At 47.3% G+C, this 20,437-nt stretch overlaps 1 protein-coding gene across 8 annotated transcripts in view; it reads right to left on the bottom strand.

The window, feature by feature from the left end:
- Positions 1–10,089: 10,089 nt before the first annotated feature.
- p2rx1 (purinergic receptor P2X, ligand-gated ion channel, 1) overlaps positions 10,090–20,437 on the bottom strand; it is a 138,156-nt gene continuing 127,808 nt past the window's right edge. For all 8 annotated transcript variants that reach the window (XM_069885007.1, XM_069885006.1, XM_069885008.1 and 5 more), the window contains 4 exons: positions 17,808–17,944; positions 14,729–14,819; positions 13,108–13,173; positions 10,090–10,326 (listed from right to left, as the gene is read on the bottom strand). In XM_069885007.1, coding sequence (XP_069741108.1) covers positions 10,198–10,326; positions 13,108–13,173; positions 14,729–14,819; positions 17,808–17,944 — 423 coding nt within the window. In that variant the 3' untranslated portion in view covers positions 10,090–10,197. The remainder of the gene's footprint in view (positions 10,327–13,107; positions 13,174–14,728; positions 14,820–17,807; positions 17,945–20,437) is intronic.

The raw sequence follows: 20,437 nt of genomic DNA, 5'->3' as shown, positions 1-20,437 counted from the left end.
GAGGGGTATGGACCAGGTGCTGGTCAGTGGGACTAGGAGGGTGGGGATTTGCTACGGCATGGACTAGTAGGGTCGAACTGGCCTGTTCTGTGCTGTAAGTGGTTATATGGTTATATGGTTTGATGTGAACGGGGAGATGTGTGGGGTGTTTGATGTGAATGAGGAGATGTTCAGTGTTTTGGGTGTGAATGGAGAGATGTGCGGTGGGTTAGAGGTGTACAGGGAGATATCTGGTGGGTTCGAGGTGAACAGGAATATGTGCAGTGGGTTGGATGTGAATGGCTAGATGAACGGTGGGTTGGATATTAACGGGGAGATATGCGGTAGATTGAATGTGAATGGGGATATGTGCGGTGGGTTGGATGTGAATGAGGAGATGTCAGTTGGTTTGGAGGTGAATAGGAAGATGTACAGTGGCTGGAGGTGAATGGGGAGATGTGCAGTAGGTTGTATGTGAATGGGGAGATGTGTGGTAGGTAGGATGTGAACGGCGAGATGTGAGGTGGGTTGGAGGTGAACAGGGAGCTGTGTAGTGGGATGGATGTTAATGGGGAGATTTGAGGAGGGTTGAATTTGACTGTGAAGATGTGCAGTGCGTTGGATGTGAATGGGGTAATGACTGGTGTGTTGGAGGTGAATGGGAAGATGTGCAGTAGCGTCGATGTGAACAAGGAGATGTCCGGTGTGTTGGATGTGAATGGGGAGATGAACGGTGGCATTGAGCTGAACAGGGTGATAGTGGGGTTTGAGGTGAATGGGGAGATGTCAGTTGGTTTGGATGTGAATGGAATGATGTGCGGTGTGTTGGATGTGAAAGGGAAGATGTGCGGTGGGTTGCAGGTGAATGGGAAGATGTGCAGTTGGTTGGATGTGAATAGGGATTTGTGTGGTGGGTTCGATGTGAACAGGGAGATGTACGGTGGTTTGGATGTGAATGGGGAGATGTGTGGTGGGTGGGAGGTGAATGGGGAGATGTGTGGTGGGTTGGATGTGAATGGGGAGATGTACAGTGTGTTGGAGGTAAACAGGGAGATGTGCGGTGGGTTGGATGTGAATGGGTAGATTTGTGGTGGGTTGGGTGTAAACGGGGAGATGTGTGGTGGGTTGGAGGTGAACAGGAAGATGTACGGTGGCTGGAGGTGAACGGGGAGATGTGTGGTGTGTTGGATGTGAACGGGAAGATGTACAGTGGCTGGAGGTGAACGGGGAGATGTGCAGTAGGTTGTATGTGAATGGGGAGATGTGTGGTAGTTAGGATGTGAACGGGGAGGTGTGCGGTGTTGGAGGTGAATGGGGAGATGTACTGTGTGTTGGATGTGAACGCGAAGCTGTGCGGTGGATTGGATGTGAACGGGGAGATGTGCGGTTGGTTGATGTGAATGGGGAGATCTACCTTGGGTTGGATGTGAATGGGGAGATGTGCGGTTGGTTGATGTGAATGGGGAGATGTGTGGAGGGTTGGATGTGAATGGGGAGATGTGCGGTTGGTTGATGTGAATGGGGAGATGTGTGGAGGGTTGGATGTGAATGGGGAGATGTTAAGTGGGTTGGAGGTGAATGGGGAAATATATGGTAGGTTGGATGTAAACGGTGAAATGTGTGGCGGGTTTGATCTAAATGGGGAGATGTGAGATGGGTTGTAGGTGAACAGCAACGTCTGCTGTTGGTTGGATGTGAATGGGCAGATTTGTGGTGGGTTGTGTGTTAATGGGGAGGTGTCTGGTGGGTTGGAGGTGAATAGGGAGGTCTGTGGTGTGTTGGATGTGAATGAGAAGATGTGTGGAGTGTTGGATGTGAACAGGGAGATGTGCAGTGTGTTGGATATTTATGGGGATATATGTCATGGGTGGGTGTTAATGTGGAGATGTGTAGTGTGTTGGAAATGAATGGGGAGATATGCAGTGTGTTGGGTGTGAATGGGGAGATGTCCAGTGGGTTCGATGTGAATGGGGAAATGTGTGGTCAGTTGGATGTGAACGGCGAGATGTGATTTGCATTGGAGATGAAAAGGGAGCAGTGCTGTGTGTTGGATGTGTATGGTGAGATTTGTAGTTGGTTGTGTGTGAACGGAGAGATGTATAATGTGTTGGAGGTGAATGGGGTGATGTCTGGTGAGTTGGATATGAACTGGGAGATGTGCAGTGGGTTGGATGTGAACGGGGAGATGTGCAGTGGGTTGGAGGTGTACGGGGAGATGTGCAGTGGGTTGGATGTGAACGGGGAGATGTGCAGTTAGTTGGAGGTGAACGGGGAGATGTGCAGTGGGTTGGATGTGGATGGGGAAATGTGTGGTGGTTTGGATGTGAACTGGGATATATGTGGTGGTTTTGAGGTGAACAGGGAGCTGTGTGGCGGGTTGGACGTGAACGTGGAGATGTGTGGTGGTTTGTATGTGAACGGGAAAATAGGCGGTGGGTTGGAGGTGCATGCGAAGGAATGTGATGTGTTTCATTGTAACATGATTATATAAATGACAAGGACATCCTCTGGATTGTGTGCGTCACTCTTTAATTCATGTTTATGTCTGACGTGATCTCCTCCGTTGCCCTTTCCCCTTCCACCCCATTTTCCCATGTGATGCTAGGAATAACCAGTGTCAGGCATTTCCATGGAGGCAGCTGACATGTCCACACTATTCTACTGTTTGCTCCTTTGCACCAACCTTTCTGACATAAACATCCCTCTCCCAACAGGATCCCAATGTTTGTCTATACACTTTCTACACCTGATGGTCAACTCAGTGCCCCAGCCCACTCCACCTTAGCTCTGCTTCTGCACACAAATGGCACACACATCAGGCAATGAGAATCCCTGGGCTACAAGGTATCTGTCTTGGTTGCCAAGAATCTCTAACACATGGTTGGTGTCACTGTCTCTCCTCGGCTCTTGGTTGGGGTGGGGGGCTCGTGGGGAGTTGGGCATGGTTAATGGATCAACAACCGAAGCCAAGCTACTCTGCAGGTATCCACTGGGACCTGTCATTACTAGAAGCATCATCCTAGCATCAGGTATCTACCAGGACCTGTCATTGCTGGAAGTACCAGCCCAGCAGGCACGGACCATGCAGTCCCACAGCATCATGCATGGCACATCGTTATTTGTAGTCAGCATGGCAAGCAAGGTTGAATGAGAAGTCTCTGTTCTGTTGCAATGTAAAGCCTAATGCTGTTGTTAGCAGTCGAACACTCAGTGACCACATTGATTTGTGTGGCACCCAGTGCTCTCAAAATTCTTGCTCTCTGCCTTTGATCAGGAGTGTTGCTGAAAACTCTCCTGTAGTTTTTTACTTTGATGTAGTCAGAATAACGCCCTTATAAATCACGGTGTTTGCTGTGTCGAATAATCTATATATTATGCATGATCCATCTGTACTTTTGTGAGCGATGAAAATACCACTTTGTAAATATGTATTAATATAAAGAGCATATTTTTGCATGCTTTTGTATTCTAGCAATGAGGTCACTCATAATGAGCAACTATAGACTTGACGGGTGGAAAAACTGCATGGAATGCGAAATTACCATAAATTTAAAATTCAATAAAGCCTGTTGAATCCTCGACCGTTCATGATTTTGTGCTTCGTTCTGCATTTGATCTGGTAAAGAACTGAATAGTGTTCCAACAACCTGCTGCCCTTTTGGCATGTTGAATCCAGTGACCTGTCCTCATCTACCCCAGGATAAAGCAATGGCCAAGAAAATGACCAGCACCTCGAATTCACCAGGACCCCAAGGAAATTTGGCATGCTACCTGCATCCCTCAACAACTCCGACACTGAAAGCATCCTGTCAGGGCGCATGACTGTAGGACGTGAACTGCTCCACCCAAGTCCACAACAAACTGCAGAGGGTTGTAAAGGTGACAAGCCATCAGACACAAACACCCCTCCCTCAACTCTGACTATAACTCCTGCTGCCTTGGAAAAGTGGTCAACATATTAAAAGACCCATATCCCACCCCCCCCCACCCAACACACACATTTCTTCCACGTCTGATCAGCAATATATTGGGTGTGTGATAATGAATGTGTTCACACCCCACCAGATTCAAGGATATTTTCTTTCCCACTGTTATTACTCCTGAATGGACCCCAAAACAGGAAAATGATTTAACATTTTAATTTAATTTAATTTAAATTTTACATTTAGACATATAGAACAGTAACAGGCCATTTTGGCCACCCAATTACACCCAATTGACCTATAGCACCCAGTACGTTTTGAACAGTGGGAGGATACCGGAGCTCCTGGGGAAAAACCACGTAGACACAGAGAACGTACAAACTCCTGGCAGACAGCACGGGATTCGAACCCAATCCTGATTGCTGGCGCTATAACAGTGTTGTGCTAACTACTATATCAATTGTACCGCTCCTAATACTGCCTTTAATCTGTTCCACCTGATCTGTAATTCTGTAATTTGTACCATGTCTTACTTGTTGTACGTTGTAAAAGATTTCAAACTGGTCTGCTCCCAAAACAACCTGTATCATTGCATTTTGGTCTATGTGACAATACACTTGAATTTGAACACCTGCCCACAGGTCTTCTCCACACTTACAAAGGTTCCATTGTACCTAAACTTTCCGCACATCTGCAATCTTCTGCAAATGTGGAGCAGAGAGAAGTGGAGTTCCCTGGGTGCTACAGTCATCGTAGTTGAGTTAAGACCAACTGCCTTACCAAACTCTAATGTGAGTTTTTAAGGCACCCGCGGCCTCGACCGCATTTGTGATGCTCGGCCCGGAAATTATGTCATCTAATGATTGGCAGCAAGCCAGGGTTTCTGTTCTTACTGACTCAGACCTCCATGAGCTGGTTTGTTGTTCAGCATGGTTCAGCCTGCTACAGGACCTTTCCACTCCCCCCCCATGGAACTGGTGTTGGAGGTGATGATCCCACTGTATATGCCCCATACCCCTACTTAGGTAGGTGACCTCTCTGTGGTGGGCATGCAACCATCACTGATTGCTGCAAATACACGTTTCCTGGCTTGCCTGCCTCCTATGTCCACTATACGCATCATGCTGTCATCCAGAATTATTCTGAACGGATCCTCGTATGGCCGCTGAAGAGGGGCACATTGCATGCCCCGTTGAATGAATACATATTCACAGTCCTTGAGGTCCTTAGGGATATACGAAGTGGTTGCACCATGCCTTGAGGTAGGAACAGGTAGCAATGTGCCAACTTTCTCATGCAGCCATGTTAGGAGTGGTGTGGGTGAATCTGTCTCTCTTGCCGCTGGCATGAACTCCCCTGTGCAGTGAACAGTGCTGTTCCAACAAATTGGATTGTGAATGGTACATTGTGGTATGATGCAACTGCATGCTGAGTATCTGGGTTAGTGCTGTCCACAATGTTGATGTGAATTATGAGGTCATGTCGACGGAAACCTGAAACAAGCAACCCAGTTCATGCTAAACGCTCTGGCACACAACATGAACGTGGGACAACTTCTGGCCACCTTGTAAACCTAACGACCATTGTCAGAAGGTACCTGGCACCTCGCGATGGTGGCAGTGGCACCATGATGTCGAAATGTTCGTGGTCAAAATGCTTGTGTACTAGGAGTAAAGATTGGTGCAGTGCTTTTATCTGCCACTGTGTTTTTGAGCTCTGACATTGTACACATGTTCTGGCCCAGTGTCCAACCTGTTTCCTTAGGCTGTGCCATACAGATTTCCTGCTACTAGCTGCGTGGTGGCTCAAATGGAATGGAAGGGTGCACCACATCAAATATTCGGCATCTCCAAACAACAGAAATAATTGGTCAGGGTTGTCCTGTGAACACGTCCCATAGGATTTTAGCCATTGAAGGACCAAATCTCAAGTCCTGCAGTTTAAGACTGGATACTGCAGTACAGTAGGCCGCCATGTCCATGTCCTCCTACTGGGCATGACCTATACCCGGAGACCATGCACGAACTGAATGGACTGATGTGTGGGATAGCTCATCCGCTATTTCCCCACAATATGCCGTATGGATGTGGTATATTCTGAAATAAAAGAGAGATGCCTCTATTGACTTGCCAACCATGGGTCCAAAATCTTAGCAAAGCCAAACGTCAGGGGCTTGTGGTCTGTGAATAGAGTGAAATCACTTCCTTTGAGAAAGTACCTGAAATGACAGATGGCCAGATAAAGGGCCAGAAGCTCCCTGTCAAACAACACTGTACCTTTGCTCAGGAGGTCTCAGATGCTCACTGAAAAAGGCCAATGGCTTCCAATTGTTCTCGATCAGTTGTTCCAGCCTGCCTCCAATGGCCATGCATCATCTGTGAGAGCTGTGGATACATTGAGTCAAGAGTATGCCAACTTATCACATTGGCCAGCGCTTCGTTGACTTTGTTGAAAGCAGCTTCCTCATCCCAGTTCAGGTATTTGGATTGGCCCGGAAGGAAGTCGGAAAAGGGGTTGCATTATTCGGGCTGCCTACGGCAAAAGCAGATGGTAAAAATTTACCGTACCGATGAACTCTTGCAGTTTTTCATAAGAACTTTCTTATGGCCTCCACCTCGACAGGGAGTGGCACAGTTCGTGCTGATAGATCCGGTGGATGAGGAAGTCAATGGAGGACAGGCCAAACTGGCATTAGCTGGATTGATAGTCAGGTCATAGTCACTTAGTTGTTGGCATAGTTGATGTGAGTGCCATGCTCTTGACGAGAGCTAAATACAAAATCAAGGCTGCGACCCACAGAGTCCATCAGTCACTGTAAAGTCTATGCCGCATTTCTCAACCCGAAAGGCAGAAATTCAAAAAGGCCGAATGGCGTGATGAGCACTGTGTTCGGGATGTCATTGGGGTGGATTTGGATTTGATGACGTCCCCTCACCAGGTTGATTTTGGAGAATATCTTGTGGTGAAATCCTGGATGTATGGAACATGGTACTGGTCAGCTGTCATGACATCACTTAACTGCCAATAATCTCCATCTGGTCTCCAATCTCCGGTAGCTTTTGGCACCATGTGCAAGGGAGATGTCCATGGATTGTCTGAGCAATGCACTATGCCCATTTCAGGTGGTGCCAAAAAGTTCAATGAGAACTCAGAACAACACCGACACAAATTGAGATCCTCGGTCTGTCGTCATGGTACCTGGAACACCAAAAGATGGAATCCAGTGATCCACAAAAGCCTGAGTGATCATCTCCGCAGAGATGTTGGTGACAGGAATGGCCTCCTGCCATCTGGTAACCCTGTCCTCACATCTGTATCCTCTGGATGGTGTGATGGAAACTATGTTTGTATGTATGAGAGATGGGCTCAGCCCCAAAGCTCCAAACTAAGGCTTAGCCAACTGCTGGGGTGATGGGCAGGGAAGTCTGGGGTACTTTTACAGGGATGACACAAAACTCACTCTTATAGCAGGTATGACGGAGAAAATATTCCACCTGCTAAGACTGCAGAGTCAATATGGGGAATAGTAGAGTGCTGAACCTCACCACTCTAATGTGGGAAGGAGACAGATAATATTTCAGTCTTCACAGATAGACACAAATTGGATTAATGTGGGATATGTTCGGTCTTCAATGAATGTTGCCTAAAGGGTGTAACGAACATCTGGAGGAAAGATGCTGGCAACCTTTTCATATTCTTGCAAAGTTGATTCAGACCATTTAACTTTGAGAGACAAGCAGAGAGGTGAAACCCCACGAGAAATCAACTCATGAAGAGGTGGTTGCGGCAGGGTCACTTCTGTCACTTAAGAGGAGGTTGGATGAGTATGTGGATGTGAGGTGGTTGGAGGGTTATGGGCAGGTAGGTGGGACTAGAGGAGTTCACTTCAATTGGTGTGGACTAGAGGGGCCGATATGGCCTGTTTGCGTACTGTAATTGTTATACGTTTACAGCTGCATATATTCAGTCAATTTATATCAGGAACATGTCATAAAATTCCTGTAACCACAGACCAAGATAAGAAATGGAGCCTTTTAATGAAGAATGTCAGGAGGTGAGGCTCAACAGGCTTTGGCAAGAACAAGTAAGAGGTGAAGATAGTAGTTGAAGTAAGAAAGGGCCTCCCTATTCAAGGAACAAAACGGGTGACAACTTCATCTGGGAGAAATGCATCGACCTGCAGCTCCTGGCAAACCGAGTTAAGGAATTGGAGCTGGAGTTGGATAGACTCTGGATCATTTGGGAGGGAGAGGGGGTGATGGGCAGGTGCATGATCACACCTAGAAGGCAGGAGAAGAGTAGATGGGTGAAAGTCAGCAGAAGGAAAGAGAACAGGCAGGCAGAGCATAAAACCCCTGTGGCTGTCCCCTCAATAAAAGAAGACTATTTTGGATACTATTGGGGGGGGGGGACCTATCAGGGACAAGCCACAGTGATCAAGTCTCTGGCAGGGAGTCTGGTCTTGTGACTAAGAAGGGAAGAGAGGAGGTGAGCTGTAGTTATAGGAAATTCCATAGTTAGGGGGACAGATAAGAGTTTCTATCATAGAGATTAAGTATCCCAGATTGTGTGCTGCCTCCCTGGTGCCAGGGTCCAAGATATCTCCGATTGAGTTCATGGTATTATCAGGAGAGAACGTGAGCAGCCAGATGTTGTGGTCTATATAGGGACCAATAATGTGGGTAGGAAGGGTGAGAAGGTCCTGCAAGGAGTGTTCAGGGAGTTAGGTGCTAGGTTGAAGGATAGGACCTCCAGGGCTGTGATCTCAGGATTGATACCCATGCCACGTGCCAATGAAGTTAGAAATAGGAGGATAATGCAGTTTAACATGTGGCTGAAGATGGTGCAGGAGGGAGGGCTTGAGGTTTCTGGGTCATCGGGCTCTCTCCCAGGAAAAGTGGGACATGTTCCAATGGGACAGTTTGGACGTGAACTGGAGGGGGACTAATATCCTTGCAGGAAGGTTCACTAGTGCTGCTCCAGGAGAGGGGGGAGGTTAAACTAGATTTTCAGGGGGGTGGGAACCAGAGTGCCAGAGGAGTGGAGGAGGGAAAAGATGAAGTGAAAATTACATGCATGATTAGAAAAAGAAAGTTTGTGCGTAGTGTTTAAAATGTTGCAGCTTTTTATGGTGTTGTCATATGGTAGTGGTTGGTTTCCTTGTGAACAGTTTCTTGGTTCCATGTGCCAGTGATGTCAGGAATACTTCATGGTAAACTTTTAAATTTAGGCATAAATTTAGACAAGGTGTCTCCAAAGTGTTTGATATGAACCCCCAGGGGTTGATGGGACAATCTGGGGGGGTGGGGGGGTCAATAAATGCCAAAGGGTCAAAAGAGGGGGGGAGTCGATAACATGGTCGATTTAAAATAGCACCTCCCCCACCCCCTGCCTAGTCCAGCACAGCTGCCACCCCTCCCCCCCAATCCATCACGGGGGTGGGGAGGCATAACTGCTATGAACCTTCGTGTGTTGCTGTCACGCTTCCCCATTCATTGCCAACATACAGCCTGTGGACACCGGGTAAGTGCTCATTCTGCTCCTTAATTTTTCCTCTTACACCCCCAAATGGAGGACAGTATGGAAGGACAGAGGGGGTCAGGCCTAAAACTGGACGACTGGCCATCCTACTCAGTGCCCCCCATCCATCCCTCCCACTCTCCAGCCCTCCCCCACTGTCCAGCCCCCACCTGTCCATCCACTTCCCCCCGCAGTCCAGCCCCCACCTTTCCAGCGCTGGGGGGGGTCGATGAGGGACCACGCAGTCCCTGAAAGGGTCGACAGTCTAAAAGTTTGGGGAACCCTGATTTAGACATACAGCCCGTAACAGGCTTTCTGGCCCACGAGCCTGTCCTGCCCAAACGTTTTAGAAATCCATCCAAAAAAGAGAAGGGAGTTCTTTGAAGAGCTGCTTGCCATTAACATTGCAGCCACGCATCAGGGATTCTCCAAACGAGGACCCCTAATGATTCACCCACTGCTCCGCAAGCCCAAGGCTCTAATCGGAGGTCAACAATGTGGTGGGAGAGGACTGTCATCTGATATACGCAAGGTATAGGTCCCATGACTGGGATCCTTCAGTGGGGAGAGGATGGACATCTTAACACTCTCCTGTTGTTCTGGGTCCAATGGCATCACATCATTGGCTTGAAGGCAATATTTCATACCATTAATGAATCTGACCTAATTAAAGATACAGCACCAAATGTACATTTTATTGGGATTTCACAATTCTGAAGATTCAACTTTCCAAATATAAAGTGAGTGAGCTTGGGTTGGATAATGTGGTGCTGCTTCAGGACGCCTCTGTCAAGCTCCCAGTCCCTGCTGGGAACGATACATGCACGTTCTTGAACTTCTTTTGCTTGTAGTAATTGCGTTTCGGAAGGAGGTGCAGGAGGACGAGGTCACACACTATGGTTGCCTTGAATGAGAGGAAGAGGTCATCGTAAGCAGCAGCAAGATAATCTTACCCAACTCAAAACCATTGCCCAGCCAGCACTGCAGACAGCTCACAGACTCACGTCCATGGCAGCCCATGAATTAAACATTGGAGGTCATTTGAGCACATTTACACTGTCGGGAGCATAAGCCACTCCTCTCCAAACACCTACTCCATTGCCCAGGTCCTAGGAAAGAGTACCTGATACATGCAGTACATGACCTGGTATTCAAGTCCAACCTGAGGCCAATGCCAGTATTTATTGCCAGTCCCTTGGTGATGGACCACTTCCTCTATCTTGGACAGTTCAAGTGAAGGTGCTGCATAGAACAGGGTGGTAGCAGGCTCTTTGGGCCATATGTCAGTGCTGAGCATGATGTCCAGATCACACCAATCTCTCCTACTTGCCCCTGGATGATATCCCTCCCCCCCCCTTCATATTCACATGCCCCTAAATGCTACTGTTGTCTCTGCATCCGCCACAACTCCTGGCAGACCATTCCCAGCACCCACATCTCTGTGTAAAATACTTCCCCTTTAAACATTCTTGCCCTAGGCTTTCACCCCGGGGAAAATATTCTGACTGCCCAATGCCTCTCATAAAACCATAAAGACCTTAAAAATATATAAATAGACATTCAGCCCATTAAGTCTGCCCTGCTATTTAATCATTTTCCCACTCTGCCCCACTCCCCAGCCTTCTCCAATTGGCATTGGCATCTTTGATGCCCTGGCTAAACAAGAACATAGTAATCTCTGCACCCAATGATCTGGCCTCCTCAACAAATTACAGAGATTCACTACCCTCTGCCTGAAGAAATTCCTCTGGGTCTCTGTTCTAAGCGGAGTCCTTCAATCACATAATTTTATATACCTCTATCAGGTGGTTTAGGAAGGTCGTTCTGGAATGTAGATGCAATGATAATGAAGGCCGTGCGATATATCTCCATGTAAGGATGGTGTTTCACTTTGAAGAACCCAGCAGGTAGTGAGTGGCATTCCCACCCGCCTAGCTCTCCTTGGTGGTGAGGGGTGGGCTTTGGAGATGGTGTCAGGCCAGGCTAGCTGATGTGTATGATATCAGTCGAACACATCTGGATGCCAGCCCAGTGTATGGTTATCACTTGTTGGGGAGATCCTGGGCAAGAAGATGGTAGATGAGCTGCTTGGTTAAGCTGACGGCCGGGACAAAGACGGTTCCCTCCATGTTGAATCATAATCAAAGATTTGGTCCCTGTGAAGGGTTTGCCTTCAGAGTAAGTGGAGTACAAGGTCCGACCCTTTTCTATTTGTGTGGAAAAATGGTGCAGGGTGAACATTAAATGGCCTCTTTTGTAGAGTCCTACAGCATGGACAAAGCCCCGTCGACCCAATTGCCCATGCTCTGCACCCTCTCCAGCTCGACGACATCTTTCTTGTAGCCTGGTGACAGATGCACGTTCATCTTTCACCTGCAAAAGAACTGAATTATACAGTAAAGGGACGCAGTCTGACCACATCAACAACAAATAAATTAGACCAATGGGTCGCAACCTTTTTATTTCCACTCACATACCACTTTAAGTATTCCCTGTGCCATTGGTTCTCTGTGATTAGTAAGAGATTGCTTAAGGGGGTCTGTGGGTGGGAAGGGAAGGTTGAGAATCACTGCTCGAGACTGAATTGTTACTGAAATATTTTGCTTGACAAAAACTGTCGTTAGCCCATTTCCTTTGGAGTTATGAAACCGTGAACAGAACGAGTCAATTAGGTATGATTAAAACAGAGTTTTGTAGGTGTGTGGATGTGGGTGTGGGTCTTGAGTTTTATGTGGATGTGTGTGGGTGAGTGTGTATTTGGGTGTGTGTGGGTGTGGGTGTGTGTGTAGGTGTGAGTGTGTGGGTGTGTGGGTGTGTGTGTAGGTGTGTGTGTGGGTGTGGGTGTGGGCGTGGGTGTGTGTGTAGGTGTGTGTGTGGGTGTGGGTGTGTGTAGGTGTGAGTGTGTGGGTATATGAGTGTGTGTGTGGGTGTAGCTGTGGGTCTTGGTGTGTGAGTTTGTGTGTGTGTGGATATGTGTGTGTGGGTGTGGGTGTAGGTGTGGGTCTAGGTGTGTGTGGGAGTGTGTGTGTGGGTGTGGGTATAGGTGTGGGTCTGGGTGTGTGTGGGTATCTGTGTGGGAGTGTGTGTATGGGTTTGTGTGTGTGGGTGTGTATGGGTGTGGGGGTATGTGTGTATGTGTGTGTGGGGGTGTCTGTGCGCATGTGCGTGTGTGTGTGTGTGGATGTGTGCATGTGTGTGTGTGTTTGTGTGTATGTGTGTGGGGGGGTGTGTCTGTGTGTGGGTGTGGGTGTTTACGTGGGAGTGTGTGTGTGGTGTGTGTGTGTGTGTGTGTGGTGTGTCTGTTTGTGTGTGTCTGGGTGTGGGTGTGGGTCTAGGGGTATGTGTGTCTGTGCGCGTGCGTGTGGGTGTGTGTTTGGATGTACGTGGGTGTGGATATGCGTGTGTGTGTGTGTGCATGTGTGTGTGTGCATGTGGGTTTGTGTGTGTGGGAGTGTGGATGTGAATGTGTGCATGTGTGCGTGTGTGTGCGGGTGTGTGTGTGTGGGGGGGATGTGTGGGTGTGTGTGTGGGGTGGGTGTGTGGGTGTGTATGTGTGTGGGTGAGTGTGCGTGTGGGGGGTATGTGTGTGTGAGTGTGTGTGGTGGTGTTCTGCACCGTGGTCTGGAGAAATGCTGTTTTGTCTGGTTGTACAGGTACAGTCAGATGATAATGAATTTGAACTTACAATTCCGAACACACCAATTCCAGAGCCTATAGTTGTCATCGTCGGAATGATGTCAAATTTCCCAGCCTGGTAAACAGAATGAAGCCAAGAGTGATCAGTTCCTCATCCAATGTCCCTCTGGTGTCTTGCAAACACAGCTAGAGGGTTCTCTTGAGGAAATTAGGCTTAAAGAACAAATCCCTCTGCATCCTGGTGTGGAATAACCAAGACAGGACAGACACAGTAAGCACTGAGGAATGCAGTGGAACAGAGTTATCTAGGAACACAAAAATATTATTCCCTGAAAATGGCATCACAGGTATATTGAGTCCTAATGAGCTTTTGCCATGTTAGCCTTCATAGATCAAATTATTGAGTACAGAAGTTGGGATGTTATGGTGAAGTAATTAGACATGGGTGAGGCCATATTTGGAGTATTGTTTTTACTTACAGGATTATTATAAATAAGATTGAAAGACTGGGTGGCAAGGTTTGTGTAGTGGGTAGTGCAACGCCTTTACAGTCCCAGCGATCGGGACTGGGGTTCAAATCCTGTACTGTCTATAAGGAGTTGGTTCATTCTCCTTGTGTCTGTGTGAGCTTTCCCCAGGGACTCCAGTTTCTTCCCACAGTTCAAAACGTACCGGGGATGTAGGTTAATGGGGTGTAAATTGTGTGTCATGGACTTGTAGGGCTGAATTGGCCTGTTACAGAGCTGAATGTCAAAATGTTTAAAAAGTGCAGGTAAGATAAACAAGGATGTTGGCGGGACCTGAGGAACTGAGGTTAAATTTTATTCACTGGGGCAAGGAAGAATGAGGGGAGGTTTGATGTAGGAGTATAGATAGATTAAATGTAAGCAAGCTTTTTTCCCACTGAGGAAGAGAGAGACAAGAACCAGAGGACATGGGTTCAGGGTGAAAGGTGAGATGTTTAGAGGGAACAGTAGGGGGAATGTCTTCATGCAGAGAGTAGGTGGGGATATTTGTAACTGATAGAGTCACATGGGCTTTCTAGCAGTTGGAAGATGAAGAGAGAGATAGAGAGACTGCAGTCACAGCTGAATCAAGCAAGAAAACCTTGTTGGAACTGAAACAGAAAGCTCCAGAGTGCTGTCTGTCTGATGTTTCTCTTGGAATAAGTGGAACAGAAAGGAACTTTGTGATAGCCTGAAAGAAAGAGGTTACCATCTGGAGAACCCTGATGGAGCAAGTTTCATCAGCAAGACATTGAGGTGACTAATGGTGGGACCTCAGTTGTGGATTCTGTTTTCATATTTAAAGATAATTAAAAACAACTTTTGTTTAAGTAACCATTTGTCATGGTGAATATCTATTGCTGCTGTGTTTTGGGGTCACATTCTCATCAACTCCCTCAGATTCCACCACTTCCCCACACACTGGGGAAATCTTATAGTAGTCAATGAATCCCTCCTCAATCCAAACAAGGGGATAAACTGGAGAACCCAGAGACAGGGAGAGGGTAGAAACTCCACACAGCCAGGACCCAAGGACAGGACTGAATCCTAGTCTCTGGAGCTGTGAAACCTGACCTGAGGTAGGATGATGTCTGCACAAAAATCAGATGGCCAATTGGTTGGTGCCTAGTGAAAACCCCATCTCCACTCCCTGAGAATGCTCACCTTTCCATGCACCAGTAAATAAAACTGAATTCCAAAGACCTTGTAGAGATCTCTCATTTCAATGCCACTTTCCTTGTAGTATTTAGCATACCTGAGGAAGATAACACATGGACTTAATTCATACTTGGTTTTTTGTTCTGTTTCTCGCACATGGATAACACACGGATTTAATTTGAAGGAAGTTCCGTATCTCTTGAATATCTTTCATAACCTCATCTTTGAGCATCTGGTGCAATGCGCACCTTCCAGACACTGGACCCATTTCAGTTCACCTAGAGACGGAACCATTCAACTGATGATGCTATAGCCTTGTCCCTCCACTCCATCTTGACCCACCTGGAGTACGGCACCTCATACACCAGCTCAGCGTTTAATAAGATCATTCCCCAGGGACTGGTGGAGAAGTTGTCCTCGCAGGGATCAACAATCCTCTCTGTAACTGGATTTGGGACTTCTTAATGGAAAGTTTACAGTCTGTCCAAGCACTGTCATGCTGAGCACTGGTGCACCTAAGGGACGTGTGCTCAGCCCACTCCTGCTCATGCTACTGACCCACCTTCACCAGATCCAGCTCTAACAGACTAGTCAAGTTTGCAGATGACTCAACAGTCGTTGGCTTCATTGGCAACAATGATGAGTCGCACCATAGAGAAGAGGTAAAATCTCATGAAATGGTGTGAGAACAACAACCTGAGTCTCAATGTTGGCAAGACAAAGAAGAAGATCGTGGACTTCAGGAGGAGCAGGGACGACCACCCTCCACTACAAATTCATAGCACAGTAGTGGAGAGAGAGGAGAGCATCCAGTTCCTTGGAGTCCACTTAAGAAGTGGACACACCTCGCCTAGAAAGCATTGCAGTCATTGCACTTCCTGAGAAGACTGAGGAGAGCAAGGCTACTGCCACCATCATGTCAATTTTCTACAGGAGCTCTATCGAGAGCGTCCTGGCCGGCTGCATCACAGTGTGGGACGGTGCCTGTAGAGAAGTGGTTTTCAAACTTCCCCCCCACCCTAAACTCACATTCCAATGTAAGTATTCCCTACGCCATGGGTGCCCTGGGATTAGTTAGGGAATACTTAAGGTGGTTCGTGGGAGGAAAGAAAAAGTTTTAATCATCCCTAATTGACTCGTCATGTGGACCGTTTCATAACTCCAAAGGAAATGGGCCAATGATAATTTTTCTCAAGCAAAATATTTAAGTAACAATTGAGTCTAGAGCTGTGATTTTAACCTTCCCTTCCCACTCAATCCCTTGCTAATCCCAGAGCACCCAATGGCCTAGGGATTACTTAAAGTGGGATGTAAGATTAGGGGGCAGTTTGAAAACCACAGAGCCATAAGAGCAGCAGAGAGGATCGCTGGGGTATCCATCCCCCCATCAACACAATCTACCAAGATAGTTGTTTTAAGAGGACTCATAAAATCATTGAGGACCCCTTATTACCCTGCACGCAGCATCTTCCAGCTGCTCCCAGCAGGGAAGAAATGTAGGAGGATCAGAGCCAGAATCACCAGGCTGAGGAATAGCTTCTTCCCACGGGCAGTGAGAACGTTGAACAACTGATGACATCTCAGAAAAAACCCCAAATGACTATTTAACAATATTTATTATTTACACCATATGTATGTATGTGTGTTGTAACTGATAGGCTGTTTGCATGTTTTTGTACTGAGGGCCAGAGAACGCTATTTTTTTGGGTTATTATCAGGTGATAATAAACTTGAACCAGTGCTCACACCCAGTGATGTTCTTCTGACATCAAGTCACCAAAATAATGATGGCGGGAACTTGAATCCTGCAACCTCTCAACAACAGACACATGGAGATCGATGAAAGATAGATGCTTCCAGTGATGATGGTTCAGGGATTATAACCAAGACATGGGTCAAATTCTATTGTTTTCCCTCAGATTTTACCACACACCTACACTCCAGAGTGAGTTATAGTTGCCAATAAACACTCCAATCCACATGTCCTTTACCTATCCCATCCCCTTCACCTGTCCCCATCAATTGATCCCACCCATCAACTGTCCATACCGCATCACTTCACCCCACCCTGTCACCTGTCCCCACCCCATCTGTCCCCAACCCATCACCTCTCCCCACCACATCATCTGTCCCCACCCATCACCTGACCCCACCTCCCACCACCTGTCTCCACCATGTCACCTGTCCTCACCCTGTCACCTGTCCCCTTCACCTCTCCCCATCCCCTTCAATTGTCCCCATCATATGTCCCCATCAACTGACCCCACCCATCAACTGTCCATACCCCATCACCTGTCCCCATCCCATCAACTGACCCCACCCATCAACTGTCCATACCCCATCACCTGTCCCCATCCCATCATCTTTCCCCTTTCACCTGTCCCTATCCCCTTCACCTGTCCCCATCAACTGACCCCACCCAACTGTCACACCTCATCATCTGACACCATCACCTGTCCCCACCACCTGCCTCCACTCTGTCACCTGTCCCCATCCATCACCTTTCCCCACCTCAACACTTGTCCAACCTCATCACCTGTCCCCATCCCATCATTTTTCCCCTTTCACCTATCCCCATCCCATCATCTTTCACCTGTCCCTATCCCCTTCACCTGTCCCCATCAACTGATCCCACCCATCAACTTCCACATCTCATCACCTGACACCATCACCTGTCCCCACCACCTGTCTCCACCATGTCACCTGTCCCCACCCCGTCACCTGTCCTCAATACCTGTCCCCTCCCTATCCATCATCTGTGCCCTTCACCTGTCCCCATCCCTTCATCTGTCCCCACCCTGTCACCTGTCACTTTTACCTGTCCCTATCCCCTTCACCTGTTTCCCTTCACCTACCCCCATCCCCTTTACCTGTCCCCACCTGTCCCCATCCCCTTCACCTGTCCCCACCCCATCACCTGTCCCCTCACCATCTGTCACCTGTCCCCATCCCCTTCACCTGTCCTCACCCTGTCACCTGTCCCCTTCAGCTGTTCCCATCCCCTTCACCTGTCCCCACCCCATCATGTGTTCCCACACCCTGTCACCTGTCCCACCTCGTCACCACTCCTCTCAGGATGACTCACCTAAAGTTGAAGCCCACGGACACCTGGTCTTTGTTCAGGCTGCGGTAGAGCTGGTGGAAGCTGTACCTCGGTTTGCAGTGGCTCTCTGGTTTATCCAGGTCACAATTCCAGTTGATCACGATGCCAATCATCGCTCCCTTCAATATAGTGCAGCACCCTGTCAGTGGCAAAGCCTACACTTTTCATGATGGTGTCCTGAATTACCCTTGGGCCAGGGTACTGTCGATGGGGTCATCAGGACCGGACACGTGGGCAACGTGAAGCTGGAGTGAACCCTCCCATCCAGTGAGATTAGTGTGATGGGCATGGGACAGCTTTGGAAGCTAAATTAAAGGCCACACTCCCATGTCTAAAATCTCTTTCCCAAATCCACCACCAGTTTCATTAAAGTCAACAGTGCAGTGTGTGAGAAGCAGATAACAAGGTGTGGCCACTGCTCAACAACAAATGTAGTACTCAGGGGAAAGTCCACTCGTGCGTGTGTGTGTGTGTGTGTGTGTGTGTGTGTGTGTGTGTGTGTGTGTGTGTGTGTGTGTGTGTGTGTGTGTGTGTGTGTGTGTGTCTTGGTTTTAGCTGGTTTTAACCAGTTTTTTATCCATGTTTATGACTATGTGCTTGTTGTGTATGACTGTGTTTATGTATGACTGTGTGCATGACTCTGTGTGTATGACTATATGTGTGTTGTGTATGTGTGTGTGTATGACGGTGTGTGTGTGAGTATATATGACTGCGTGTGTGTCACAAAATCCATGCTGACTGTTCTTAATCATCCCTTGGCCATCCATATACTTGTATACTCGATCTCTCAGAATACCCTCCAATAATTAACCTATAACTGACGTCAGGCACACCGGCCTGTAATTTCCTGGTTTACTTTTGGATCCTTTTTTAAACAATGAAACAACATGAGCTACCCTCCAATCCTCCAGAAGCTCACCTGTGGATAAGGACATTTTAAATATTTCTGCCAGGGCTCCTGCAATTTCTACACTCACGTCCTTCAAGGTCTAAAGGATTATCATGTCAGGCGTGGGGGATTGATCTACCTTTATTTGCTGTAAGACAGCAAGAACCTCCTCCTCTTTAATCTCTATATGTTCCATGCCACTACAGTTTGTTTCCCTTCTTTATGCACCATGCCAATTTCCTGAGTAAATACTGAAGGAAAAAACTGTAGAAGATCTCCCCCATCTTGTGAGGCTCCATTCATAAATGACCACTCTGATATACTAGGGGGCTAATTTTGTCCCTTATTATCCTTTTACTCTTAACATACTTATAGAACCCCTTTGGGTTTACCTTCACATTATCTGCCAAAGATACCTCATCTTCTTTTTGCCTTCCTGATTTCCTTCTTAAGAATTTTCTGTACTCTTTGAGCACCTAATTTGCTTCTTGTTGCCTGTACCTGCTATACATCTCTCTTCTTCTTAACCAGATAGCCAATATCCCTTGCAAACCAAGATTCCCTATGCTTGTTAGCTTTGCCTTTAATCCTGACAGGAACATGAAAACTCTGCACTCTCAAAATTTCACCATTGAAGGCCTTCCACTTACTGAACACATCCTTGCCAGAAAACAACATCCCAATCCACTATTCCAAGAACCTTTCTCATTTCTGTAAAATTGGCCTTTATACAATTTAAAATCTCAACTCAATGTCCAGACCCATCCTTATCCATAATTAACTTGAAACTAATGACATTATGGTCACTAGATCCAAAATGTCCTATATATACTTCTGCCACCTGATCTGACTGGTTCCCTTGTAGATCCAGTATTGCATCCTCTCTCGTTGGTACCTCTACATATTGATTTAGAAAACTTCCCTGAACACATTTGACAAACTCCAAGTCATACAGTCCTTTTACAGTGTGGGAGTCCCAGTCAATAAGTGGAAAGTTAAAATCTCCTACTATCACAACGTTCTTTTCCTTACATCAGTCTGCTATCTCTCTCTCTACATATTTGCTCCTCCAATTCTCTCCAATGATCTTACTCATTCCTCAGCTCCACCATATGGTCTCCGTAGACATGCCCTCTGGGCTGTCTTGTCTAAGCACAGCTGTGATATTTTCCTTGACTAGCAATGCCACTCCTCCCCCTCTATCACTTCTGAAACATCGGAACCTCAGAACATTGAGCTGTCAGTCCTGGCCCTCCTGCAACCAAGTCTCACTAACAGCAATAATATCGTAATTCCACTCGCCTGCCCTTTCAACTAACTCCTTACATTGCAATAAATACACAGGAGAACATTTGATTTCTCCACCTCATTTTCTGCTCTAACACTCTAGTTCCCCTCCCCCTGCAAATCTAGTTTAAACCCTCTGGAGCAGCACTAGCAAACCTACCCACAAGAATATTAGCCCCCCTGCAGTTCAGAAATAAACTACCTCTAGTCAGAACAGGTCCCACCTTCCCTGGGAGAGAGCCCAATGATGCAGAAACCTGAGGCTCTCCCTCCTGCACCATCTTTAGCCACATGTTAAGCTGCATTATCCTCCTATTTCTAACCCCACCAGCACATGGCGTGGGTAGCAATCCTGAAATCACAGTCCTAGAGGCCCAGTCCTTCAACTGAGCTCCTAACTCCCTGAACTTTCCTTGCAGGACCTCCTCACCCTTCC

The sequence above is a fragment of the Narcine bancroftii genome, chromosome 6, assembly GCF_036971445.1.
Source record: "Narcine bancroftii isolate sNarBan1 chromosome 6, sNarBan1.hap1, whole genome shotgun sequence".
Taxonomy (NCBI): Eukaryota; Metazoa; Chordata; class Chondrichthyes; order Torpediniformes; family Narcinidae; genus Narcine; species Narcine bancroftii.
This window is presented reverse-complemented; position numbering and strand designations above follow the sequence as displayed.